At 45.2% G+C, this 27,073-nt stretch overlaps 1 protein-coding gene across 5 annotated transcripts in view; it reads left to right on the plus strand.

Moving 5' to 3' along the window:
- The window catches only part of LOC129814939 (semaphorin-3F-like), an 82,568-nt gene that overhangs the window by 32,479 nt on the left and 23,016 nt on the right, over positions 1 to 27,073 (plus strand). For all 5 annotated transcript variants that reach the window (XM_055868106.1, XM_055868105.1, XM_055868109.1 and 2 more), the window contains exons 3-4: positions 25,236 to 25,396; positions 25,484 to 25,546. In XM_055868106.1, coding sequence (XP_055724081.1) covers positions 25,236 to 25,396; positions 25,484 to 25,546 — 224 coding nt within the window. The remainder of the gene's footprint in view (positions 1 to 25,235; positions 25,397 to 25,483; positions 25,547 to 27,073) is intronic.

Below are 27,073 nucleotides of genomic sequence, written 5' to 3' on the forward strand. Positions count from 1 at the left end.
CGATCTGAGGACCCATGCCAAATCTTTTCAATCTCCTGAGGGAGACTAGGTTTTGTCGTGCCCTCTTCACGACTGTCTTGGTGTGTTTGGACCATGATAGTTTGTTGGTGATGTGGACACCAAGGAACCTTAAGCTCTCAACCTGCTCCACTACAGCCCCGTCGATGAGGATGGGGGCGGCGTACTCGGTCCTCTTTTTCCTGTAGTCCACAATCATCTCCTTTGTCTTGAGAGTGTGAAAAACAAGATGAACTAGTCCCTGCCTCTCATATTTTTCTCACTTAATTTTTCCTCTGAAAGTTTTGTAGAATTTAGCAACTTGAGTGTCTCTCTCTTTCTCTCTCTCTAGTCTATAGACTTTATCTTTATCTATAGATGTCTCTTTATAGATCTGTGACGTGATCCATAGCGATATGGACAGTCGCAGGCCTTTTTACTATTTTAGTAACTGAAGCAATGCAAAGTCTCCTCCAACTCCCCCACATAACCCTACACTGCACACTGACCCTAGTTGTCACGGGTGAGAAAAAGGTTGCAGGGTCATAGGGTAGGATGTCCCATCTGTCTGTCAAACATGAAAGGGCTAAAGTGACTGGCTGGGCGATGGTGTTTTAATGGGCTGGGTTAGTGTGTCAGTCAGCACGGGGAGTTAAAAAGGCTCTGGATTACCGAGACAGACAGTAATCTATAGGCCTGTCAGCCTGTCCGTCAGACCAGCCTTGGGCAGCGTCTCACTAAATTACAGAGGAGGATGAGCAAGAAGGGCCTGCCCATTCCAGACTATTCACATTACCCATCGTATATGTAATGGCTGCCGACATGTTTAATCTTGAATGACAAATCTTCCTTTCACAGCACATGAATTTGCACTATTGGAATGTAAAATGGCAGTTTTAGCCTGTAATTATTTTCTGAACGTTCCTCGTTTGAAAGGTATTCGGCCCATTAGGTTTGAAGAGCGTTGGCTTTTATTTTTCTATTCACTCTCCTGTTTGGCTGTAGAGACCCAGACAGACCAGACAAACAGACGTCCTTTAGGACAAGGCACAGGGTGTCTATTAGTTTGGACCCCACGTTACCTATCCTATGCAAGATATATAATTCAAGGTCATTCAATATTTCATGTTGGACAGCAGAGGTAGATCTCTCGTCACACCTCTGATAGGATACGTTCTCAGTTCTCACCTTGTCAAACCAGCCTCCATTGAGACACTGTTCATATCACAACAACCTAAAGCGACAGGAGTGTTTGTAGTGACTGAGGTTTCAATGGGGTAATGGGTTCAACAGTGAGATGTTTTGTCAAACATTTACTGCCATTACAATCACCTCCACAGGCCCTTTCCACTATTTCCATCGAAACAAACTTCTATAGCACTCCCCTCATGACAACCCCAGCCCTAACAGACAAACAAATGGGACAGAGGGGAGGAGTCAGCCTTGAGGATCTCCCTGTCAGTCAGAGCACCCTGCCGACTCCTCTTTCTCCTCTCCCGCTCCCCCTAACCCCCATCCACCACTCCTGCTGCGTTCCACTCAAAGCCTGGATCACATTTATGATGTGTGTGAAAACACCAGAGGGTGAGTGTTTGTATGTAGTCTTTTACGCTTCCCATGAAAGAGATCCAACCGAAGTTTGCTGTATTCACACAGTCCAGTCATATTCAGAATGGTTCCATTGTGACAATGTAAAAGAGAGAGAAAGTGAGAAGATGCTCCTAAACAGAGATGGTGGTGGGATGCTCTCCATGCACACCAGCTGCTCTGTTGCTCCTCTGCGTCTCCGCCACTGATTTCAAAGTGCACTTTGTGTTGAGCGTGAGATCCTCTGGGCCTCTCCCATCGGAGTGGTCACGCCGCCAGGGAGTAGGCTGGCTGGATCAATGGCCCGTAATTGGCGGTGGTTTGTTCTTGTGGGGAACCAGACTCCAGTGGGGGTGTTTAGCCCTTGGATGAGCTGGTTCAGAGACGTAGAGAATCCAAAAGCCAAGGGCCGGCATAGAGATGGGAAAACAGAGCTCACATTTCTGAAGATCCATTTCCCAATCTCTCCCCTTCTCCATGTCGCAGAATAAAAACAGCACAGGAGTTAACTGGGATAACTTGTCAGAGGTTTCAGATTGTTTGAGATATTACTCTGGAATTCTCTGAGTAACCCGTTGGTTAATATGTTATTTTAAAGCCAAGGTCATTTTGAGAGGGTATAACAAACCCGAGGGAGAGAGTTTTCTCTTTGAGTGTAATTATCCACAGAATCCGTACGCTGGGTCAATGCAGTATTGATTTGTTATCCCGTACCTGTGAGCAGCCTAGCTGCCGGTAATAGAATAGATTAGTCAAGGAATGGTATGTTTTATCCTTTTTCTGAAGACTTCTCTTTAGGGAATTTGGGCAGACAGGAGACTTGACCTTCAGCAGAATCCATTGAATGGAATGGAATAGTATAGTAGCACTTTGTCAATAAAACATTTGACAGAACTAGTCAATCAAGCAAATACAGACACAAACAAAAAAGGTTAATATTTTATTTATTTCTCAGAACGGGAGGCCATACAGTAAGCATTGAGGAGGGATAGGAAAATGAAATATAAGACAGATACTATATTATACAAACACAGATCAAGATGATTGAGGTTGTTTAAAGAGGTGATTTCATATTTCTCTTGGTGAAGCTGAAATGGGGGAGCATTTCATTTTGGTGGGTGGTTGATGTCTCCCCCATCATGGACTCCATGCCTGTCACATCGTCTTAGTGGCAGGGCCTCCGTCTGCTGCTCAGTGAGCACAAAGCCTGTCAGCTGAATGAGCCAGCCTCTCTGCAGGAAGGGCCCAACACTGACACCCCATCACAGACCCACGCCTCCACGCCACACAGCACAACAACCAGCCACCACGCCCTCTTTATCCCAGTGTCTTCTGCCTGTCACATGGCATTAGCTGCAAGAGGTTGGGCTTGTGGTCTCTGTTGACACCTACCTGGTCGGGGGTGACCCTGGCCTTTGTGTCCCACAGACGGAGGGGTCAAGTGGGTGTATGCAGGGCAGGCAAAGCCCTGGATGACCCCATCCTGGAGGAGGCAGAGGGGTTTGAGACTTGTAGTGTGATAACCACCCAGACCCTAGTGACCCCTGTTCTGTAGGGCAGCTAGCCACAACATGCTGATGACTCTGAGAGGGGGGATCTGGTAGGGTTGAGGGTTGTAGTCACTCCCACCCAGTCACGTTGTATAATTTATTTTCACAATATAGACCTGTCCCTCTCCCCACTGGCTCTCTTCATTCCATACAGAGATAGGGGCTTTTATGAGGTACCACATCATGCAACAAGAAGAGTTAAAACATTCTCTATGGGCTCATCACATGTGCTAAGGCCGCATGCGAGCCGCCTGAGTCTTATTTCACGCATCTACTGTCATCCATCATTTATAATATAATATATCATTATAATTATTATAATAGATTGATGAATATATGCCATTTAGCAGGCTCTTTTATCCAAAGCGACTTACAGTCATACATGCATACATTTTCCGCATGGATGGTCCCTTGCTTTACCAGCTGAGCTACAAGGGACCATGTAAGGAACCATATAAGGAACCCTTTAACCTTTCTAGCCCAGGGGGCCAGAACAACATTCCACAACATTCCCACAACATTCCACTGAAAAGGCAGCGAGCGAAAATCAAAAATATTTTTTAGAAATATGTAACTTTCCCACATTAACAAGTCCAATACAGCAAATGAAAGATAAACATCTTGTTAATCTACCCATCGTGTCCGATTTTTTAAATGTTTTACAGCGGAAACACAACATATATTTCTGTTAGATCACCACCAAATCCAAAAAACACACAGCCATTTTTCCCAGCCAAAGATAGTCACACAAAAGCAGAAATAGAAATACAATTAATCACTAACCTTTGATAATCTTCATCAGATGACACTCATAGGACATCAGGTTACACATTTATGTTTTGTTCGATAATGTGCGTATTTATATCCACAAATCTCGCTTTACATTGGCGCCATGTTCAGAAATGCCTCCAAAATATCAGGAGTAATTACAGAGAGGCACGTCAAATAACAGAAATACTCATCATAAACTTTGATGAAAGATACATGTTTTACATATAATTAAAGATACACTGGTTCTTAATGCAACCGCTCTGTCAGGTTTTTTTTAACCTGTCTAGGATCAGCGTGGCGCTAGCGGCACACCCCCCCCCCCCCCACTGAAAAACCAGTGCCGCGAAATTCAAAAAAAATATTTTTTTAAAATATTTAACTTTCACACATTAAAGTCCAATACAGCTAATGAAAGACACAGATCTTATGAATCCAGTCAACATTTCCGATTTTTAAAATGTTTTACAGGGAAGACACAATATGTAAAGATGTACATCTATTACCTAAAAACACATTAGCATATTCCACCATCTTTTATTTGTCCACCAACACCAGTAGCCATCACCAATTCGGCTAAACTAAGATATTTATAGCCCCTAACCAACAAAAAAACTCATTAGATGACAGTCTGATAACATATTTATGGTATGGGATAGGTTTTGTTAGAAAAAAGTGCATATTTCAGGTAGACTTCATAGTTTACAATTGCACCCACCATCACAAATGGACTAGAATAATTACAATGAGCAACGTGTTTACCTAACTACTAATCATCAAACATTTCGTAAAAATACACAGCATACACGAATCGAAAGACACAGATCCTGTGAATACAGACAATATTTCAGATTTTCTAAGTGTCTTACAGCGAAAACACAATAAATCGTTATATTAGCTTAGCACATAGCAATTAGCAGCCCAGCATTGATTCTAGCCAAAGTGAGCGATAAAAGTCAACATCGCCAAAAGATATTAATTTTTTCACTAACCTTCTCAGAATTCTTCCGATGACACTCCTGTAACATCACATTACAACATGCATATACAGTTTGATCGAAAATGTTTATATTTAGCCACCAAAATCATGGTTAGACAATGTGAAATGTAGACAAGCTGGTAAAGAAAACGTCCTTGCGCCACTTAGACAGTGATCTACTCTTATACATAAATACTCATAAACGTGACTAAAAAATATAGGGTGGACAGGGATTGATAGACAATTTAATTCTTAATACAATTGCGTTATTACATTTTTTAATTTATCCTTACTTTTCAATACAGTTTGCGCCAAGCGAAGCTACGTCAAAAAACATGGCGTCCTAAGCCACTAAAATGTTTCGACAGAAACACGATTTATCATAATAAAAATGTCCTACCTTGAGCTGTTCTTCCATCAGTATCTTGGGCAAAGGATCCTTTCTTGGGAGAAATCGTCTTTTGGTGGAAAGCTGTCCTCTTGCCATGTGGAAATGTCAACTACGTTCGGGATGAACTGAAAAGCGCACCCAACTTTTCACATCGTTGCAAAAATAAATGTCCCAAAATCGCACTAAACGGATATAAATTGCTATAAAACGCTTTAAATTAACTACTTTGTGATGTTTGTAACTCCTATAACGAGTGAAAAGATGACCGGAGAAATATAACAGGCTAAACTAACGCTTGGAACAGGAGAGGGTCGGTGTCTTCCACGCGCGTTACGCAGCAAGAAAAGACTTGCTAGCTAAAGGTTTTTTTCATTTGTAGGGCCTGTGAACGAGCAATCGAGCCCGTTGGAATCGTCATCACGTAAAGGCATCCAGGGGAAGACGTAAGAAGTGTCCGTATAGTCATAGCAACGACAGAGCCCTTTTAAATGACTTCAGAAAAGTGGCCAACGTTTCTCAAATCTGACTCCATGTCAGGGAAATTGCTGTAGAATGGGCTCTGTTCCACTTAGAGACAAAATTTCAACTCCTATAGAAACTATAGACTGTTTTCTATCCAATAATAATAATAATATGCATATTGTACGATCAAGGATTTTGTGGGAAGCCGTTTAAAAAATTAGCCACATTAGCATAAATAGTCTAAACAGCGCCCCCATCCCCAACAGGTTAACTTTAGGAAAAAGCATACCATGCAATAATCTGAGACGGCACTCAGAAATACACAACATTTCTCCGCCATGTTGGAGTCAACAGAAATACGAAATTACATCATAAATATTCCCTTACCTTTGATGATATTTCATCAGAATGCAGTGCCAGGAATCCTAGTTCCACAATAAATCGTTGTTTTCGATAATGTCCATTACTAGTGTCCAATTAGCTACTTTTGCTAGCACTTTTAGTTCACATGTCCAAACGCTGGCGCCGGTCCAGGCGAACTCGGACGAAAACTTCAAAAAGTTATATTCCGGGTCGAATAAACTGGTCAAATTAAGTAGAGAATCAATCTTCAGGATGTTGTTATCATATATATCCAATAACGTTCCAACCGGAGCATTTCTTCAAGTAATGGAATACATGGCCATTGCATGACTAGCGCGCATGACCAGCAACTAGCATTCTGCCAGACCACTGACTCAAATAGCTGCCATCCGGCCCCACATCACACTAGAGGCTTCATTCCACGTTCTTCAGACTGTTGACATCTAGTGGAAGGCGTAGGAAGTGCAAACAGATCCATATATTACAGGAAATTGAATAGGCGATGACTTTAACATCGACCCTTCTCAGAATTCTCACTTCCTGTTTGGACGTTTGCCTGCCATATGAGTTCTGTTATACTCACAGACATAATTCAAACAGTTTTAGAAACTTCAGAGTGTTTTCTATCCAATAGTAATAATACTATGCATATATAAGTATCTGTGACAGAGTAGGAGGCAGTTCACTATGGGCACGCGATTCATCCAAAGTGAAAATGCTGCCCCCTATCCCAAACAGGTTTAAGGGACCATTTATTATGATCCAGTGGAATACTATTTAGGAGTGAACCATAATACCCTGAGTCAGAGTGAACTAGCAGGCCCTTATTGCACGGGTCACGTATGCACTACCTTCACCCCCCCCCCCCCCCCCCCCCGCTCTCTCCACCTGCGACACGCTGCCTGCCAGAGAAAGGACAGGAGGAATCAACAAAGGTAGGCTTGCGTTATCTGAATGAGCGGGTAGGCGGAGTGTAGGCGGCGGGTTAGTCTAGAGGCTGCTGGCAGGATCAGACAAGGCGTGGTGGTGGGGAGTGAAGTTGTCCAAGGTAGCTAGGGGATAAATCAGAACACGACATTAACGCACCACGCACAGCCTGAGAGATGGTGGTGCCAGATTCCTCTCCCAGAACTGCCATGACGACACCTTCAAAGAATCCACAGTGTTATGGATGGAGAATGGTGGAGGGGATATTAAAACAAACAGCGGCGGTTGATACATGGAAATAGTGTCTGAGAGACGTTGGCTCAGTTTCCCTATCATTCCTTGAAATAGGAAGCAGAGATTTGGTTCACTTCCACTACCCATCACCTTTATTTCAAAGGAGCATCCCGATGCTGATTAAGGGGTTGATTGCAACGATTGAGCAAAAATACTTTCACTGAAGTAATACATGAGATCCGTGGTTTTGGAATGAGTTCAGATCCACAGTGTGGTCACACTGCAGAATGTTTTGTGACACTGTAAACTGCGGCGTAAAGGTGATTGCTCTTTGCATTTGATTAAAGTATGTCTCTGGCAAGATGTATTATGGGTGACCAAATGAGTACCTGGAACTTAACCGTAGGTAGATGTCATGTTGAGTCTTGGTAACTATTTTATCCCTGGCTAGCTGGTCCAGAGTCTGAGATTCGGCATAACCTGTGGCCTGGCTTAAAATGACTGTGAAAGGGCACACTGTGGGATGCAGAGTAAATGTATCTTTCTCCACACCTTTTCAGCCTTCAATCTTCTCCTGGAAAATCAGGTGAAAAATCGTGTTCAATGGACCATATTTACAGTTGCTTCAGAAAGAGTGTTTGCATGCTGCACATTTCCTGTGTATCAGAATGGATTGTCATACTGCAGCATGGCAAGACAATTTGCTTCTACATCTGATATAATGAATAGTATGACTGTTGTTATACCTCCAGCTTATTCTAAACAATGCAGTGTTTGCCTTCTTCTTTACGCTAAATCTGATCCCTCTAAAGCTCTGAGTAATGAGGTCAGGGGAATCGTAATGTTTTTGTTGGCCACATTGTACGCTAGATCCATCTCCGACAGAGTAGTGAAGGAACTCCAAACACACCTCACCTATGAACGTAATCGTACCTGATTCTGTGAAAACAACCTCTGGCAAACCTTATTAATTTCTCCGTCCTAAAAGTGACTTCTTACGCTCGCCTTTCAGTCACAGGTTGGTCAGACAGCGAAGTAATGCAACCAAGCCCACATTACTGCCAGCCTCCCATACAGCATAGGTTTCATTTGTAAACTTCCAGCTGACTTTCTGTAAACCAAACCTAAATTATACAGGTAGCTGTAGGATGATTGTACACTCATTTTACAACCTTGCAGTAAAATATAATTTTTCACTGTTCAACCCTGAGCCAGAGTGACTATATGACTATAATTATAGCTTGTTTAAATGCTCTACTACAGTACTATATAAGCCCCTCTCTCTCTCTCTCTCTCTCTATCTCTCTCTCTCTCTCTCTCTCTCTCTCTGTGATGTGTATTTAGCAGCCCTCTCCCTCAACACGACATAATTGGACAGCTGAGGCTGCAGTCTGGACATGTTGAGGTATAATGAGGGAGGGAGAGTGACATTTTTTCTCTTGTTTGCTACTGACATAAAGAGACAAAAGCATAGGAAGACAAATGAAAGGGAAAATGAGGAGAGAATGGAGGATTTTGACATGGATAGAGAGGAAAGCGTCAGACGGAGAGGAAAGAGTTGCCTGACTGTACAGAGTTTTCATGTAAGTCAGTGTGAATGCTGCTGGAGCCTCATATCTCCTCAGTTCTGCGCTGCTGGCCTTGTATTTCTATTTAAGGCCAGACAACTTTGGCCACCTGGGAGGGACCCTACAAGTCTAGTACCTCCTAACTGGTGTGGTTCTAAAGAAAATGTTCCACTCAGCTCACACCAGCTCTCTTTCTTTCCCACCTCTGATGGTCACAGCCAGCCATGTCGGTCAGCGTTTCTCTCAGTGTCAAGCCACTCTCTCATGGTTAGACCACGGAACGCCTCCCAAAGCTACGCCTGTGACTGTGACTGTGAGTGAGCTGCTTTGAAATGAAAATGAAAACCGAGTGGAGTGTTTTCTGCCCCCTTCAGTCAACCTGTAGCATCTCTTTCTGTAGCTTTTTTACAGTCATTCAGGCTCAGTGTCAGAGAGAGCAAACGCGGAGTTGCCAAGGCACTCCTGCTCCCAGGCTAGCATTGATAACTGACAGCTCTTAGGCCATGCTGTCAGACTCCTCCACCCTGGGGACTCCTCCCTCCATTCTCACCCCTCTACCCCACCACCATCACTCCTGTCCTGCGGTTGAAAAAGGACCCGGCATCCTAGGCTCCCCTCGCTGCCCTGGAGTGGAACACCCTGAGTGGGGAGAGGGAGAGCGGTGGATGGCTCTTTACCTGTAGACCCTGAGGCAACACTCAGTCCTAGTTGTCTCTCTAAATATACCTCCTAATTACCCGCACTCATTTCCCCATCTACCTCTCCTCACCTACCCCTAACTACCCCTACCTTCCTCTCACCATGCGGGCCACGACCCTGTTACAGGAGAGGGGGAAGGGGAAGACAGCGACACTACTCCCCAAATAAAGCCCAGCACTCCATTGTATGTGTAAAGATATGTGGGAGGAGCATAGATCAGGCTAAAGAATCAACCTAGTGCACCCCCTTTACTTAACCCGTGGGGCTATGTGTGTGTTTTGTTTATATAATCCCCAGAGGAAAAACACTTTATGTAGGGTGGGAAGACATTTTAGATCCTTAAGTGAGTAGAAATTGAATCTCCAGTGTGAATCCATCATGGGCGTGTTAGTGCAGCTGACGGTGAGAGTGTGCCGGGTCAGAGGTCTGGTGGAGATAGAGAGAGATAGAGAAAGAAAAAGTAGGAATCGCCTGTCTTTTTCCACGTAAGGCCACGATGAGGATTTGGAGGTTTAGGGAGGCCTCCACTTCTTTGAGAGGAAGAGCGATGGTGAGATAGATGGATGCTCTGTTCATCTACACCACCATCAACGTCTCTGTCTCATCATTCAGCCCCTCCCTGCTCCCTCTGACCTCTGCCCTCTAGTCTCAGCACCGGGCCAGCTACACACACACAACCACCCTGACCCTACCCCACCACACCACCGACTAGCCTACAGCACAGCTACAACAATAAACACAGCTTCATCATCATAACAGAGGCTAGCTTAGCAGCTACGTATACCCCACTGCAGCCTCTAATCTACTATGAATCCCCCACACCCACGCGCTAGCTCACTAGCCAGGAGCCCAGACAGCGCCGCTGGGATACAGGCCCCATGGTAAACAAACAAAGAGAAGAACCATCGTTCCCCACGTTCACCAGAACCCAGAGATTAGTGTTCTGAGAAACGGGGGAGCCAATAGACTGATGTGCTGCAGGGCAACAGGGTTTACGGTATTAGCAGCTCTGCATAAATTTAGCATATTTTTGGCATCTCCAAGACTGTTTTTTGCTGTTGAATATGGAAACTATCTTTGGAGATTCTTGGAGACATGTTAGAATGATTTGGTGCAATATGCTTTTTTTTTTACAGCCTATTGTTTTGTTGGAAGGATGCCATTGAATACAGAGAGACAATAAAAAATCATATGAAAATGACTGTCAAGGTTCAGGTCACTGGCAATATTAAATTCAGGGACAACTCAACCCCTCCTCCCTTGACTGTCAACACCTTTCCAGTATCTGACCATTTCACCCTCCTCCAGTATAGTTTTTCTGATGGTAACCCCGCCCCTGGGCTATTGCGCATATAAGTCTGGGAAATCAACGATTCAAAGTTGGCTTTAGTGGGAGTGACCATCGAGTTATGTGGGAGTAATCTTACTGAGTAAAGTATTTGTCATAATTACATTTTTTTGCGAATCATACGACTGTGAACTGTGGCTCCAAATGGAGGCAGAGCCCAGGCAGGAACTTGAGGTGAACAAGACACATACGCGGGAGGGTTAGGGGGAAGGTGTTGTGGGAGATGATTGTGGGAGATGATTGGTTGGTAGATTAAGATAATTATGCCAATGCCTATGCGCCGGGAGTTTGACGCTTTGGTCCATCCAAGGTCTTTGCACATTTGGACGGGGGTCTCTGGGAGCTAAATTATTCTGATGGAGGCTGAAAGAAGTGCCTCTCCACTCTCCCCCTTCTCATCCCACTCCACCTATCCCTAGCCCCTGATTGTGATCAGGCAGAGGGGCGAGCCACCCTGACCCCTGAGATAATCCCAGATTATGCTGAAGCGTGTATGGGACCAGGATGAGCCTTTACACCAGCCCCCTGGTGACCTTTCACCTTTAGCCCCTGACCCTGGGCTGCTGCGGGTCGGGCATCTGTCCATGGCCTTGTTTGGCGAGGGAGAGGGAAGGGTGTAAGCAACAGTCTCAACTATTTACATCAGAATAATACTGTCCCACCCAAACAACCTCCCAGAGCTCAGTGTGTATTAGTGTGATCTAAACTCAAGGATTGTCTTCTACTACTTTCCCCAAGTGCGGAGTGCAATTCTGCTCATTTGGTTAGGCAACTTGATTATTGTCCTTGCAAAACTGAGAGATTACAGGTCTTTTCTGGACAAAGTACAAGTGATGATTCATGAGTTGAGTTTGCTTGGACTGTTTGGTTGAATTATGCTTAAAAAAGCCATTGGCATCACTCTGGAAAGCATGTCACTTTTTGTTCAGTCAGTCGGTAACATCCCTGGCTGGGTTCTGGCAAGGACAAAGGTTAGTGATGGGATGTGGCACATTTGCAACTGCCTTTAAATTGACTGATGATGTACAGTATGTATTCACTCATCTTGAGGCAACTCTTTCCGAAGCAATAAGTCCTCGCCTTCTTCCACTCACATCTGCAGTTGATTCACGTCTCTTTTCTCTCAGTCGTTCTCCTTTACCGAAGAGAAGTCAAGATCAGGTGCTCTGACTAGAGGGACAGAGAGAGAGAGAAAAGTCCTGTCATCCGAAACAAGGCCAGATAGATTTTGATAATCTCCTGTTTCCACCCAGGAGCTCAGCTGAAGGAACAGCGCTGTTCGAATCATCAGTTTCCTCTTCCTGATCTCTGCACTGGGAGATAGGTGTCCCTGATTGCTCACTGCTGCACTGTCACACGCGCACACACACACACATGCGCACACACACACACACACAAACACTGACACTTCGATACACACACATGGATACACAAACACACACACACTGTCAGTCATAGCTGTGGAGGAGCATGAGAGCATCGGAGTGACAACCTCCAGAAGCTCGGAGATAAGACTTAATCTGGTGGCAATTATTTCTCCTTGACAGGCGAAGGTAAACACCAATCAGCTCCTGTGACTTGTGTTCTGAGTCAATAGTCCAAGCCCAGTGGTTGTTGGTGGTGGTAGGGGGCTGATTATGAGGTGTCGATTGGAGACCAACACCAAGCTGTCACATCACAGTTCCCTGTGATAAGGGGCCTTTCTTTCTGATCAACCTGGCTCTCCAGTTACTCTGATGTCCTGGATGCCATCTCCAGGGGTTGGAACAGAAATTATTTTCAAATTGTTTCGTTCTGAACAGAACCATAATTTTTTTTGTTCCGTTCCACTGTTCCGACCAGCAAAATAAAGTTCTGAACCGGGTCTAACTCCCAAATTTTGGGGGTTTTTTTGTACATTAAGCTCAACATTAAATTACTACAGCAATGGATAGAGCAGCTTGCTATGGAGTTGCATTGGACAGACAAGTGTTGTGCAGGGTGCAACATACGACTGAAATTTTGCAGGTGAGGAGAGCGCTGGGCATGAAGTGCTGGGCGTCTTGTTGTCATGACCCGCATTATCTGAATTAGGCCTACAGAATTACACCTAGGAGGAGCGGCTTCTATGAAGGAACTTTGAATGTCTTTGAACTTCAGACCGTTGGCTTAAATAACGTTGGACCGGAGCTAGCCCTTTGATCACGACTCTCAGTTCAATTACGTTACACATAATGCAGCCTCGAGTTTCCGAGGGCTAGACCAAAGCTAGCTAGCTAACGTGCTTGTGTGTGTAGGCCAGCACCAGAGTTAAAATAAAAACACGTCTTACCTTTTTGTAGTTAATCAATTGAATGTGAAAGGTGATTGCTATAATATCCTCAACTAGTATTGAAAAAGTGAATCCATTGTTCTCTAATTGAAAACGCTCTCTCCCTAATTTCTGAATCATGCCTGTAACATCCTTTGGAGAGAGGGGGAGGGGCAGGTAGCCTACACGCACATGCTGGCAAAGATTTTCAGCTGGCAGGCAGGCAGACACTGGAAAAGGTTTCTGAGTGACAGTGAGGGCTTTTCATAGGTGCTTTGTTGCCTTTTTTTGTGGGACTGGAAACAAATGCCCAGAACGTAAAATAATATTAACCGGTTCCCATGCTTTTCAAATAACGGTTTTGTTCCGGGAACAGTATAGATCACTTGTTCTGTTTCTCAAAATATGACCTTTTTCAGTTCTGTTCCCTGAACCAGTTCCAACACCTGGTTCTCTCTGTGTCCCTGACTCTGTGAGGCTCAATGAATCTTCTCTTTTTCTCACGCTTGCTTTTGAACACATAATTATGCGCAATTCTGCGGTAACAGAGTGACGCTGAGATTTTTCACTTTAAAATGTATGCCAAACAAAAACCAGTGATTACAAAGTTAAACAAACAATACAACTCTATACAAAAGGACGACTTCTAACAATTTCCACAGAAAATTTTACTTGGAAAACAGTGCAGATGCAAAGTTTGGTAACAGAATGATGATTTGTGCTGTTGGTGCCCTCATTCTGTTACCAAACTTTGCATCTGCACTGTTCTTCAAGTAAATTTATTTTTGCAAAAAAATGGGAAATTGTTAAAAGTGGTCCTTGTGCATAGAGTTGTATGCTTTGTTTAACTTTGCAAGCATTGCTTTTAGTTTGACATGCATTTTAAAGTGAAAAGTCTCAGCTCTGTCACCATGGAATTGCCCTTATACACTCATACCAAATCATGCAAGCTTTCTGATAGGGATTCACGTACGGCCAAGATAAGTGTGGCCGTCTTTGTGTCCCTTGGGGATGTGTCCCTTGGGCTTGGGGCTCAGGCTGGGATTGGGGCTCAGTCTGGGCTTGGGGCTCAGGCTGGGGTTGGGGCTCAGGCTGGGGTTGGGGCTGGGAGTTGGGGCTGGGGTTGGAGCTCAGGCTGGGAGTTGGGGCTGGGGTTGGGGCTCAGGTTGGGTGTAGCTGGACAGGTTCACATTGTGTCCTTGGTGGACAGAGAGAGGTGGAGATAGATGTGTGGGAATAGGTAATAGATTAGAAGAGAAACAGTATTAACTATTGAGAAAGTATTATTTTCTTATATGTAGCAGCTCGTCAGTAGGGTTGCAAAGGGTCGGAAACTTTCCGGTACATTTCCGGAAATTTTCCTGCAATTTTCCATGGAAAGGTAAGCCCGGCAATTTGGGGAATTTTGCTTAAATTCATCAAAAAAGTTAGCTTATAACAATGAACCTTTTTTGTAGGTACACATAAGGCAATTCTCGGTCTTGTGGCATATTTTGGTTAAACTATCCCCAATTCAATGGAATTGCAATCCTCTGCATGCACAGTGCACTCTTCCATCACATGTACAGCTGATTCTCAAGATATGGCACGCTAATGAGATGCTATTGAGCCCACACTACTACACTGTCTGAGCCAAGGACAACATGCTTTCTGGTAAGTTTTGATTACAATACTGCGTGGGGTGAATATATTTTGTATGACATACCTGCTTTTTTGCTAACTAGTAAATAGTAGCCTACAACAAAGTGTGTTTAAATAATTTCTAACTTGTTAACAATTTCTGCTAGTTATTTTTTTCTACCATGCGATTATTATTATTTGACCATGCTGGTCATCTATGAACATTTTAACATCTTGGCCATGTTCTGTTATAATCTCCACCCGGCACAGCCAAAAGAGGACTGGCCACCCCTCATAGCCTGGTTCCTCTCTAGGTTTCTTCCTAGGTTTTGGCCTTTCTAGGGAGTTTTTCCTAGCCACTGTGCTTCTACACCTGCATTGCTTGCTGTTTGGGGTTTTAGGCTGGGTTTCTGTAGAGCACTTTGAGATATTAGCTGATGTAAGAAGGGCTCTATAAATACATTTGATTTGATTTGATGATTTAGCTTGCTTGAGCCTGCTAACTGATGAGTGTTAATTCACCTGTTTCCATACATGCTTAATTTTAAAACATGTATCTTACAAAGGAGTTGTTTAATCTAACTGCTTAACTATTTATTGTACATGGAAATGTATTTGTTGTTTTTTTTACAATTTTTTTTCTAATCTTTACAGGAAATGCCACGGGCGCTATCGGATGTGTGGAGACATTTCCCTGCAGCTAATTTAGAAGGAAAAGCTGTGTACATTTGCAAATACTGTGCCAAATCATATGTGAAGAATGCAACAAAGATGCAGAATCATCTGGCCAAGTGCATAAATTTCCCTCAGCGCTCACAACAAGCAACCTCTGACAAAAGTCCCTCTACTTCTATTCAAGGTGAAAATTATAAATCAGACACCTTATCGATAGCAACAGATCATGGTCCTCCTGGAATCAGAAGTTTTTTTTGACTCAATGGAGGAACGTAGTCAGAGAAATGCTGATGAATATCTTGCTCAAGCTGTGCATGCAACTGGTTCACATCTGATGCTCACAGGCAATGTGTATTGGAAGAGATTTCTGAATGTTCTTTGTCCAGCATACACCCCTCCAATCAGACATGCTTTATCTACTCATTTGCTGGATGCAGAGTTCAACAGAGTTCAAGTGAAGGTCAAGCAAATCAAATAGAAAGCAGACTATATTGCAATCATCTCTGATGGGTGGTCGAATGTTCGTGGGCAAGGAATAATTAACTACATCATCTCCACCCCTCAGCCAGTATTCTACAAGAGCACAGACACAAGGGACAACAGACATACCGGTCTCTACATTGCAGATGAGCTGAAGGCAATCAATGACCTTGGATCACAGAAGGTATTTGTACTGGTGACAGGCAATGCTGCGAACATGAAGGCTGCTTGGTCTAAAGTAGAGGAGTCCTACCCTCACATCACACCAATTGGCTGTGCTGCTCATGCATTGAATCTGCTCCTCAAGGACATCATGGCACTGAACACAATGGATACACTCTACAAGAGAGCCAAGGAAATGGTTAGGTATGTAAAGGGTCATCAAGTTATAGCAGCAATCTACCTCACCAAGCAAAGTGAGAAGAATAAGAGCACCACATTGAAGCTGCCCAGCAACACCCCTTGGGGTGGTGTTGTCATCATGTTTGACAGTCTCCTAGAGGGGAAGGAGTCTCGTCAAGAAATGGCCATATCACAGTCTGCCGATATGGACAGCCCCATCAAGAGGATCCTCCGGGTTGATGCATTTCGGGAGAGAGTGGTTAGCAGCCTGAAACCTATAGCAGTAGCCATTGCACAGATTGAGGGAGACAATGCCATCCTGTCTGATGTTCAGACTCTGCTTGCAGATGTAAGAGAAGAAATCCGTACTGCCCTGCCCACTTCGCTGTTGCTCCAAGCAGAGGAAACTGCAGCTCTGAAATACATTAAACAGCGTGAATTCTTCTGCCTGAAGCCCATACACGCCGCAGTGTACATGTTGGACCCCAATTATGCTGGCAAGAGCATCCTGTCTGGTGCAGAGATCAACAAGGCCTATGGTGTCATCACTACTGTGTCTCGCCACCTTGGCCTGGATGAGGGCAAGGTTCTTGGCAGTCTGGCGAAGTACACTGGCAGTCATGCCAACATATCTCATCAGCCACCTGGTGGAAGGGATTTTGTGGATCTGAGGCTCTTTCCCCTTTTGCCTCCATCATCCTCCAAATCCCACCAACATCAGTTGGTCGTTCTTTGGGAACACACACACCAAAGCACGCAACAGGCTGACTAATACAAGGGTTGAAAAATTGGTGGCCATCCAGGCAAATTTTTGGCTTTTTGAGCCTGACAACGAGCCATCCTCAACAAGGTTGGAAAATGACAGTGAAGATGAGGACTCAGAGTCTGATGTTCAAGAGGTGGACATTGAGGAGGTCCAGGGAGAAGACACGGAAGCCTGAGAGGAAGACAACCAAAGCTTAGTTTAGACTATCATTTTACAGATGTTTGTTGAAAACGTTTTTGGGAGATGCGATGGATCATTCAATATTTTCTTTCTTTTGTTGTTCAGTGAAATCTTCCCAATCTTCTCAACTAATTTAATTAAAGTTACATTTGTAACTAAATTGTTTTTTATTTATTTCTATTGGAAGGATTTAATCATTTGCAATTATGTCTACTTTTGACTAAAGGTTTATGTTTCTGTCTCCATATGATATGGTAAATATATCCAATGCAAAAAACATCTACATTTAAATGGTATTACTATTAATTTTCATATATTCCCGTTAATTCCCATACATTCCCGTTAATTCCCACGGAGAGTTTCCACCTCTGAATATTCCCCAAAATGCGCAATCCTACTTGTCAGTATGGTCAAACGGCATCGTATGCTCTGTATCATACATGCAAGACGACACACACACACCACCCACACATGCACACATACACCCCCCCACACACACACATGCATGGCTGGAGACAAGCCAAAGCAAGGTGAGCAACACCTTCCCATTATAGGGCTCTGAGTAGAGACGGGGAATTCAGACAACATGCCAGGGATGCCTGTGCAGGTATGTGGGATATTCTGCTGTCTGCACCTTCCTTCCTCCTCCCCTCCCCACCTTAGTGCTGCAGGCAGATCAGGGGAGATCTCCAGGTCTGATAGCGGCTCCTCACACAGGAAGAATCATGTCGGGCTGAGGGGCTCCACAAACTCTCACAGCGCAGTTCACTCCCCAGCAGATCCTCACACAGAGAGACCTGGGCAGGTATACAATGGGTCTCTCTCTCTGTCCACCAAGGACACCGTGTGACCCTGTCCAGCTGCACCCAGTCTGTGTCCTAGCCCCCATCCCCAACCCCAACCCCAGCCTGGGCCCCAACCCCAGCCCCCAACCCCAGCCCCCAACCCCCAGCCCCAGCCAAGCTGCCTGTCCACACACCTGGTAGAACAGAACAGTGAGGGAGCAGAGGGATCAAATCAACAGGTGGACAGACAGACCATATCATTTTACCACCAGATGTCACTGACATGCTGGCCTTGGTCTGTGGTAGACAGAGCTCTTCACTAGTTACATTCTCAGGCCTACCTATGATGCAATGTTCCATTAGGTCTGCCACATGTTCCATTAGGCCGAAGTCATCCCATTATCGTTTGCAATACCTTTTTTCGTTCTCCCTCATCTCACCTGTCAATCTCCCCTGAGCTGCAGTAAATGGGACAGGTGCTTAAATTCCCTGTCTCTTTCCTCCTTAACCTTATCTCCTCACCATAACCATAAGGTCCTGGGAAACACGTACACACACACCCGTGGAGTTGAGCCCTGTCTGACTGTGGGTGGTTGTGGTTACAGAGGCCTTGGTGAGAGCTCCAGTGGTATATACTAGGTCCTTCTGCTCTGGGTGGAACACTTGTATCCCATCACTGGTGGAGTTTTATCACCAGTTTGCACTGAATGCACAGTTTATGTGAAGGGAACGTTTTTCCTCGATATGCTTCCTCTCACTTTCAATGTATCGATATGAAGATAAAACGATCTGATTCGCAACTGAGAAGAGCATATATCTCACAAGGATCACGTGCAAATACTAAATGTGCACTCACTGCAATTGAAGTCGCTTTGGATAAATGGAATATACTATTATATCATCACCGAATGACTTCGATCTACTACTCAGTGTAGATGATAGCTTCCCCATCCCGTCTCGATAGGATGATGTGGATTTGAGAGCCATCATCATACCATAACTTGGATGTCACCATGCCTCTACCAGTAGCTTAGTTACAGTGGATACATGCTGGAACCTGCTTATGGCAAAGGAAATTGATACTTCTCAGCTATTCCAGATTGCACTTCAATTTGCCCATGGCCCATGGCGACGGGAAAGGATACGCTGAATGAGAAAGATACGCCGTTCACCAGGAGAACTGGGTGCCAGTCAGTCTTTCAGTCCAGTGTACTGTAGGTGTCACAAATGGATTGCTAATCTGATTCGGAGGTGAGAGCGCTAAGTAGCCGTACAGCTAGTAGCCCCGTCCTGGCTGTGGCTTGTGTCCAATCCTGTGTTCATTCCTTCGTCCATGTCATGTCCTACAGTATTCCTTTTGTGCTCAGTAATTCTGGACAGATACAGAGGAAGAGGACAGGCAGGCAGGAGAGAAGCAGACATCTCAGCTCAGTGTGGATCCCGTTCCCCCCTCCCTCCCTCCCTGTCTCCAGATCCTCAGTCAGATGTCATGCAGGGGCATGCTTTACTGTATGGTTGGCACTCCTGATGCTTTTCATTCAGCCAATTTGAAACTAGAGACACCTCCCATGTTTGACAGTACAGTCAGTTTAGCCACAAGGAATGTGCATCGCAGAGTCCCATGCCAAGATTTTTTTCCCTCTGTTTTGTTTTATGTTAAACATAGCCAGAGAATGTTTCCATTATCCGATAATGCTCTTTGCTTACAATGGAAATTTGCTCTGAGAAAGAAAATGCAGAAAGGTTTGAGATTATTTTTAAGATGATTGTTGGATGCAGTGATCGTTCCAAAACACAATTACATGAAATGTCCATTTTGCAAAACAAACCACAGTGCACAAGTAGCATTTAATGTAACTTAAGACTGTAATTATTCTATTTTAAAAGTGAATCATTTAATGTAATGTTTTGATATCGTGTCATGGCAGAGAGCATGCACCTCCACTGTATATTTGTTTAACTAAACTCAGCAAAAAATTAGAAACGTCCTTTTTTCAGGACCCTGTCTTTCAAAGATAATTTGTAAAAATTCAAATAACTTCACAGATCTTCATTGTAAAGGGTTTAAACACTGTTTCCCATGCTTGTTCAATGAACCATAAACATTTAATGAACATGCACCTGTGGAACGATCGTTAAGACACTAACAGCTTACAGACGGTAGGCAATTAAGGTCACAGTTATGAAAACTTAGCACACTAAAGAGGCCTTTCTACTGACTCTGAAAAACACCAAACGAAAGATGCCCAGGGTCCCTGCTCATCTGTGTGAACGTGCTTTAGGCATGCTGCAAGGAGGCATGAGGACTGCAGATGTGGCCAGGGCAATAAATTGCAATGTCCGTACTGTGAGAGGCCTAAGACAGCGCTACAGGGAGACAGGACGGACAGCTGATCGTCCTCGCAGTGGCAGACCACGTGTAACAACACCTGCACAGGATCGGTACATTCGAACATCACACCTGTGGGACAGGTACAGAATGGCAACAACAACTGCCTGAGTTACACCAGGAACGCCCAATCCCTCCATCCGTGCTCAGACTGTCCGCAATAGGCTGAGAGAGGCTGGACTGAGGGCTTGTAGGCCTGTTGTAAGGCAGGTACTCACCAGACATCACCGGCAACAACGTCGCCTATGGGCACAAACCCACCGTCGCTGGACCAGACAGGACTGGCAAAAAGTGCTCTTCACTGACGAGTCGTGGTTTTGTCTCACCAGGTGTGATGGTCGGATTCTCGTTTATCGTTGAAGGAATGAGCATTACACCGAGGCCTGTACTCTGGAGCGGGATCGATTTGGAGGTGGAGGGTCCGTCATGGTCTGGGGCGGTGTGTCACAGCATCATCGGACTGAGCTTGTTGTCATTGCAGGCAATCTCAACGCTGTGCGTTACAGGGAAGACATCTGTAACGGTCGTCTTTCGGTGAGTTAGTAGACCAAGGCGCAGCGGGTTGTGAATACATAATGACTTTATTTCAAGACGAAGAACAGACACGAAATACACTTGACTAATTTACAAAATAACAAAACGAACTAGACAGACCTAAACTACGAACTTACATGAAACGAAGAACACATGAACAGGAACGACCGAACGAACGAGACGAGACAGTACCGTGTGGTGCAATAAACACAGACACAGCGACAATCATCCACAAACAAACAGTGAGAACAACCTACCTTAATATGACTCTCAATTAGAGGAAAACGCAAAACACCTGCCTCTAATTAAGAGCCATACCAGGCAACCCAAAACCAACATAGAAACAGAAAACATAGACTGCCCACCCAAAACTCACGCCCTGACCATCACACACATACAAAACAACAGAAAACAGGTCAGGAACGTGACAACATCCTCCTCCCTTCCTGCAGGCTCATCCTGACATGACCTTCCAGCATGACAATGCCACCAGCCATACTGCTCGTTCTGTGCGTGATTTTCTGCAAGACAGGAATGTCAGTGTTCTGCCATGGCCAGCGAAGAGCCCAGATCTCAATCCCATTGAGCAAATCTGGGACCTGTTGGATCGGAGGGTGAGGGCTAGGGCCATTCCCCCCAGAAATGTCTGGCAACTTGCACGTGCGTTGGTGGAAGAGTGGGGTAACATCTCACTGCAAGAACTGGCAAATCTGGTGCAGTCCATGAGGAGGAGATGCACTGCAGTACTTAATGCAGCTGGTGGCCAGATACTGACTGTTACTTTTGATTTTGACCCCCCCCCCCACCCTTTGTTCAGGGACACAGTATTCCATTTCTGTTAGTCACATGTCTGTGGAACTTGTTCAGTTTATGTCTCAGTTGTTGAATCTTGCTATGTTCCTACAAATATTTACACTGGTTAAGTTTGCTGAAAATAAACGCAGTTGACAATCAGAATCACAATGGAAATAAGTCCCAGACTTTATTGTGTGTTATCCTCGATGATTTTATTCATGTGCATGTATGGCTTTTTCAAGTTTTATGTGTGCTTGTTTTTTTTAAATGGTCGAATTAATCAACTAAACTAAACTAAAGACAGTGAGACAACGTTTCTTTTTTTGCTGAGTTTATGTTGCCCTGATTAGTGATTTGAATTAGAGGCTCCACTGAGTAGCTACTGTGTATCCCGAATGGTACCCTATTCTCTATGTAGTTCGCTGCTTTTGACCAGAGCGCTATGAGAGTAGTGCACTATGTAGGGGACGGACTCGAGCAGAATGTGCAGATATTAAGTGTCCTGCTATTTCAACATTCTCAGTAGGTTTCTCAATATCTGTTATAGTTCATGTATTGTCTTCTTTGTTGCCAGCTGGAGAATACAAGTGTTCTTAGCAGCCAAATTCAGAGTTCTATATCTGTAGGTTGTTGGTCTTAAGTTATCTCTGTCTGGGCGCTGCACTTGAGCTATTTCACTAAGGGTTAAACGATTTCTATGCTCTACATCAGAAATGTTAGCAATTGATATAAAAAAAATTGAGAGATGGAGAGACAGGTTATTGGAGTATAAAGAGGCAGTTGAGAGATGTCCTGATAGACTGACACGAGAGGCTGGTGTGACTGATAAGGTTTGTGATGGACGTCTGCCTGTCACATGTAATATTCCTATGTCTGTCTGTCTCTCTGTCTGGGTCTGTGTCTCTCCTATGACCTTGGACTTGCTAGGGACTTTGGCACTGCCTAACTTTCCCCCGTGCAGTCAAGCGTTAGAAACAGAGCAAGCAGGCGGCAGCGGTCCCATTCAAATGACCCTGAGTGCTAATCTCAGCGCGGAGGTGATGAATGCCACATGTCAGCTGGTGACGGCTTGTCCTCTGAACTCAGCGTCTCCAATATCCCCTCAGTCCGGTGCTCCAGCCAGCAGCACCACGGGATGGGACGGGAGTGATGTCTGGGCACGGCAAGGAAGGGCTGGCTGGCTGGTGTCCCGCCTGCTGATGACCTGAGTTGACAACAACACAGGGCTGCTCAGACTGGGGTGTTTATGAAGGGAGATGACCTTTTAATATGTGTGTGTGTGTGTGTGTGTGTGTGCGTGCGTGCGTGTGTGTGTGTCTGTCTGGGTTATGGTTAGTGAGGGTTAGTGCATGTGTTTGGAAGTGCGTTCACGTTAACAGAAGGAGAAAGGGAAGACGTCCTGCACTTTAGATCACCATCTCCTCTGTGTGTGGCTAGAGCACACCTGCTAAACCATAACAATACCGTTACAAAGTTTCCAAAAGACAGAAGCTAGCGCTCACCACGTTAACAGCTGAGGAGCCCTCTGCCAGCGGGTCCATGTCAGTTTTACAGTTACACCATCTCCTGTGTCTCTGTGTGCAGTGGAGAGCTCCCCAGCTCACTCAATAATTTCTCCCATCTGGGTAAACACAATATTATACACGTTTATTTCCACATGGACAGATGTTCACTAAAGCTGTTGTGGGGAGGACTTTTTTATTGAGAGTAATCTGTCTCCAGCTTTCTCCTTTCGATTCAATGCAGCGTACAATTCGGTTCAGGGGACTTGAGACGTAGTAGAAGTTACAGAAGACAGCGGGTCATTTGTCTGCACCCATTGGAGTGGAAAATGAACAGGACTTCCATCGTGGTGTCCTCTGGGACGCTCGGGATCCAAGTGCTGGATCAACTTTCCCGAGCTGCACGGAGAGAGAAGGCCCACCTTGAGGGAGAGAGATAGATTGTCTGTCAGATTCCCGCCCAGCTAAAGTCTTCTCTCACAACCTCTAATGGAGCCATTTTCATACCACAGCAGATTAGCTGAAACTAATGGCAAGAGGAGAGGGATAAAGTTCTACTCTGTGTCCCAGACCTCCCATCCATCTGCCCTCACGCCCGCTGATCTCACACAGAAGCGCACACACACACTAATCCACGGCAGCAATCTGCCATTAACGGCAGAGATGAGTCATTTGCGAGAGATTTTATTTCCAGATTGTTTAAAAACCATTACGATGAGTTCACATGACAGTTAAAGCTACGTATAATATTGGACTGTGGTGTGACCAGAATGTTTCGTTTTTTTTAAGTAATCCTTTTTTTTTTTTTTTTAAGAAGTTGTTCCTCTCTGTGTGTTGGCAGCCTGATTCAGCTGGGCTGTTCTCTACAGGTGGCCCTACAATACTAGAACACTAGGACTGGAGTCACGTTACAAGTCTTCCATTACCAGGGCCAGATCAGAGATGATAGCCGGTATCTGACACGCAGGTTTCAGCCTCCTTTGTCTCTCTCCCCTCCCCACCCCCACCTCTCAGACAGGCTAGGAGGTTTATGATGGCTTATGATATTTTGCAGCATGGCAATTTTACATTTACATTTAAGTCATTTAGCAGACGCTCTTATCCAGAGCGACTTACAAATTGGAAAGTTCATACATATTCATCCTGGTCCCCCCGTGGGAATTGAACCCTGGTCCCCCTGTGGGAATTAACCCACAACCCTGGCGTTGCAAGCGCCATGCTCTACCAACTGAGCCACACGGGACCACACGGGATCAATTTTACATCGAAACACTCTTCCTGTAAACTCAGGTTGCGTTTTCTTTCTTGAGTGTGCCTTCCTTTAGTTCCCACGTTACAGCAGAACAGATAGCGTCCATTCCCTGCTAGTCGTGCATCACCCACAGTCTGACGGGCACCTTTTCAATTGGACTTTTTACACAGAATGAAAACGTCTATGGAAAGGCTCTTCGTATGTCACGTTTCAGGATGTGTGTATCACATTTCTATACTATGAGTCAAACCAAAACCATAATAACAGGCCGTGAAGGTCCGTGTTGCATAGAGAACAACTGACTCCAAACAACAGATTGGGGTAGCAGGCTCGCTCCACCACAGCTACTGTAGCTGTTAGCTGGGTAGTGGGGGTGTCGGAGGTCTAGATTTGGAGCGTGTTTTTATGAGTGGTTGAAGTTGCTCTAAGCATGGTATGGTACAACATTTGTTTTTGTGTGTGTGTGTGCTTGGATGTGTTTGGCATGACTGTATGTGGAGGAAATATCATTTCCAGAAACAGTATTTTCAGAGTTTTGCCAAGCAAAAGACTGTTACTGTGAAGTTCCTGTGCCAGTTCTAGGACTGTGTTGCCCTGAACTGACTCCCAATAAAGGCTAATCGCTCGGTGGGTGAATCACTCTGTGGGTTACACGTGTCTCTCAATGTGTATATATGCTGCACTTTACGGCCACAGTGTTCATGACGACAGTGTTTAAACCTATTTCTCCCTCTCGCTCTCTCTCTCTCTAGAGCTGCGATCTACTGGCACTGCCCACCACTTCTCCTTCCTGCTCAACTCAACAGACTACCGTATCCTGCGTATGGACGAGGACCACGACCGCATGTACGTGGGCAGCAAGGACTACATCCTGTCCCTGGACCTGCATGACATCAACAAGGAGCCGCTCATAGTAAGAGACGCCCCAAGCCACCATTGATCCTAGACCTGCTGTATAGTGAAGCATTAAAACTAACCAGCTCTTTCCTTTCTCTCTCAGATTCACTGGCCTGTGCCTCCTCAGAGGAAGACAGAGTGTGTTTTGTCGGGGAAGGATACCAACGTAAGTACCGTACTCTCTCAACCATCATGACATTTGGGTTAGTTGTGCTGTTGACATCATTCATTCTTTATCCAACATACCCTCCCTTTACCCCTTTGAATCATGCTAAAATGGCCGTTAGGGTGTGAAGGACTGTAGCTGGAGGCTAAAGCTCCTGTTTAACCACATCTGTTTCAGAGGTTCCTTTACACACACGAGCACGCACGCACGCACGCACGCACGCACGCACGCACACACACACACACACACACACACACAAGCCCCCCGTGGACCTGAGAGCACCATTTAAATCCATATCAAGGTCTGATCCTCCTCTGAATTCTCTGTTGATTTGTTCACACATGTCGACACCCCCACACACAGCCCTAAGGGGTGTATTTGGGCAGTGGCATGCAGGATGGGGTATGGTGGAGAGGTGATGGGGGGTATGGATAATAACCGTGCTCCCCTGCTGGTATTGAGAGAGCAGGCCTCTGTTTATCCTACTGGAATGTTCATTTAAACGTGCTCGCTGACCCGCACATCTCACCGCCTTTGGTTACATAGTATGGGCCCCTGTGTGTGCATATGCATGTATGAGCTAGCATGCATGTGTGCATGTGTGTGTGTGTGTGTGTGTGTGTTGTGCAGGCATATGTGAGAGAGGGGTGGAATTCCAACACCGTAATAATAAAATATTAAATTGGCTGTAGACATCTTGGCAAACCTGGCCCCTCTTTAGGGAATGACAGATGATGACAATTCAAAAGCAATTCAAAGGGGATGTCAGTTCAGGCAAGAGGTCAAAGGCAATCATGCACACCGCACTCTTGGGGGGAGCACAACTGTGGAATGAATAATGCACACACCTGTGCACACACACATGTGCACACACACAAACACACACACAATGAAATGAATTGACTGGTGTGCATCTGTCATGTTGTTTGGGTTAGCTATGCTAAAATGGCTTATCCCCTATTCTACACACATCTCATTGTGGATGGTTGGTACATCCTTTTCTCCTGCAACAAGATGAACAGCATGCAGCACTCACAGAGATCATATCTGCCCAGACTGGCCCTAGCTGTGTAACCCTGTACTACTGTGGCCAGCAAAGAGGCCTGGCTGGGGTTAAGGCAGGGGGCCTGGCTGGGGTTAAGGCAGGGGGCCTGGCTGGGGTTAAGGCAGGGGGCCTGGCTGGGGTTAAGGCAGGGGGTCTGGCTGAGGTTAAGGCAGGGGGCCTGGCTAGGGTTAAGGCAAGAGGACTGGCTGGGTTTAAGGTAAGGGGACTGGGTTTCCATACAGCTGGTAGGAGAGATTAGGGGCCTCAGATCGTGGAGGCACAGATCTGTTCTCATTACCAGCACCTCCAAGAAGGGGCCGCTGACCTGTCCTATTCTAAAGCCAGACTCGGTGTGTGTTTGTGATCCAGCGTGCGTGTACGAGTGTGTGCGTGTGTGTGTCCAATAAAGAAAGCCAGCAGGGAGTAAGTAGTACTGCAGCCAAACACCAGACTCAGATCAATCAAAAATGGTAGCTGAGGGT

This window comes from Salvelinus fontinalis, chromosome 18 (genome assembly GCF_029448725.1).
Source record: "Salvelinus fontinalis isolate EN_2023a chromosome 18, ASM2944872v1, whole genome shotgun sequence".
Lineage (NCBI taxonomy): Eukaryota > Metazoa > Chordata > Actinopteri > Salmoniformes > Salmonidae > Salvelinus > Salvelinus fontinalis.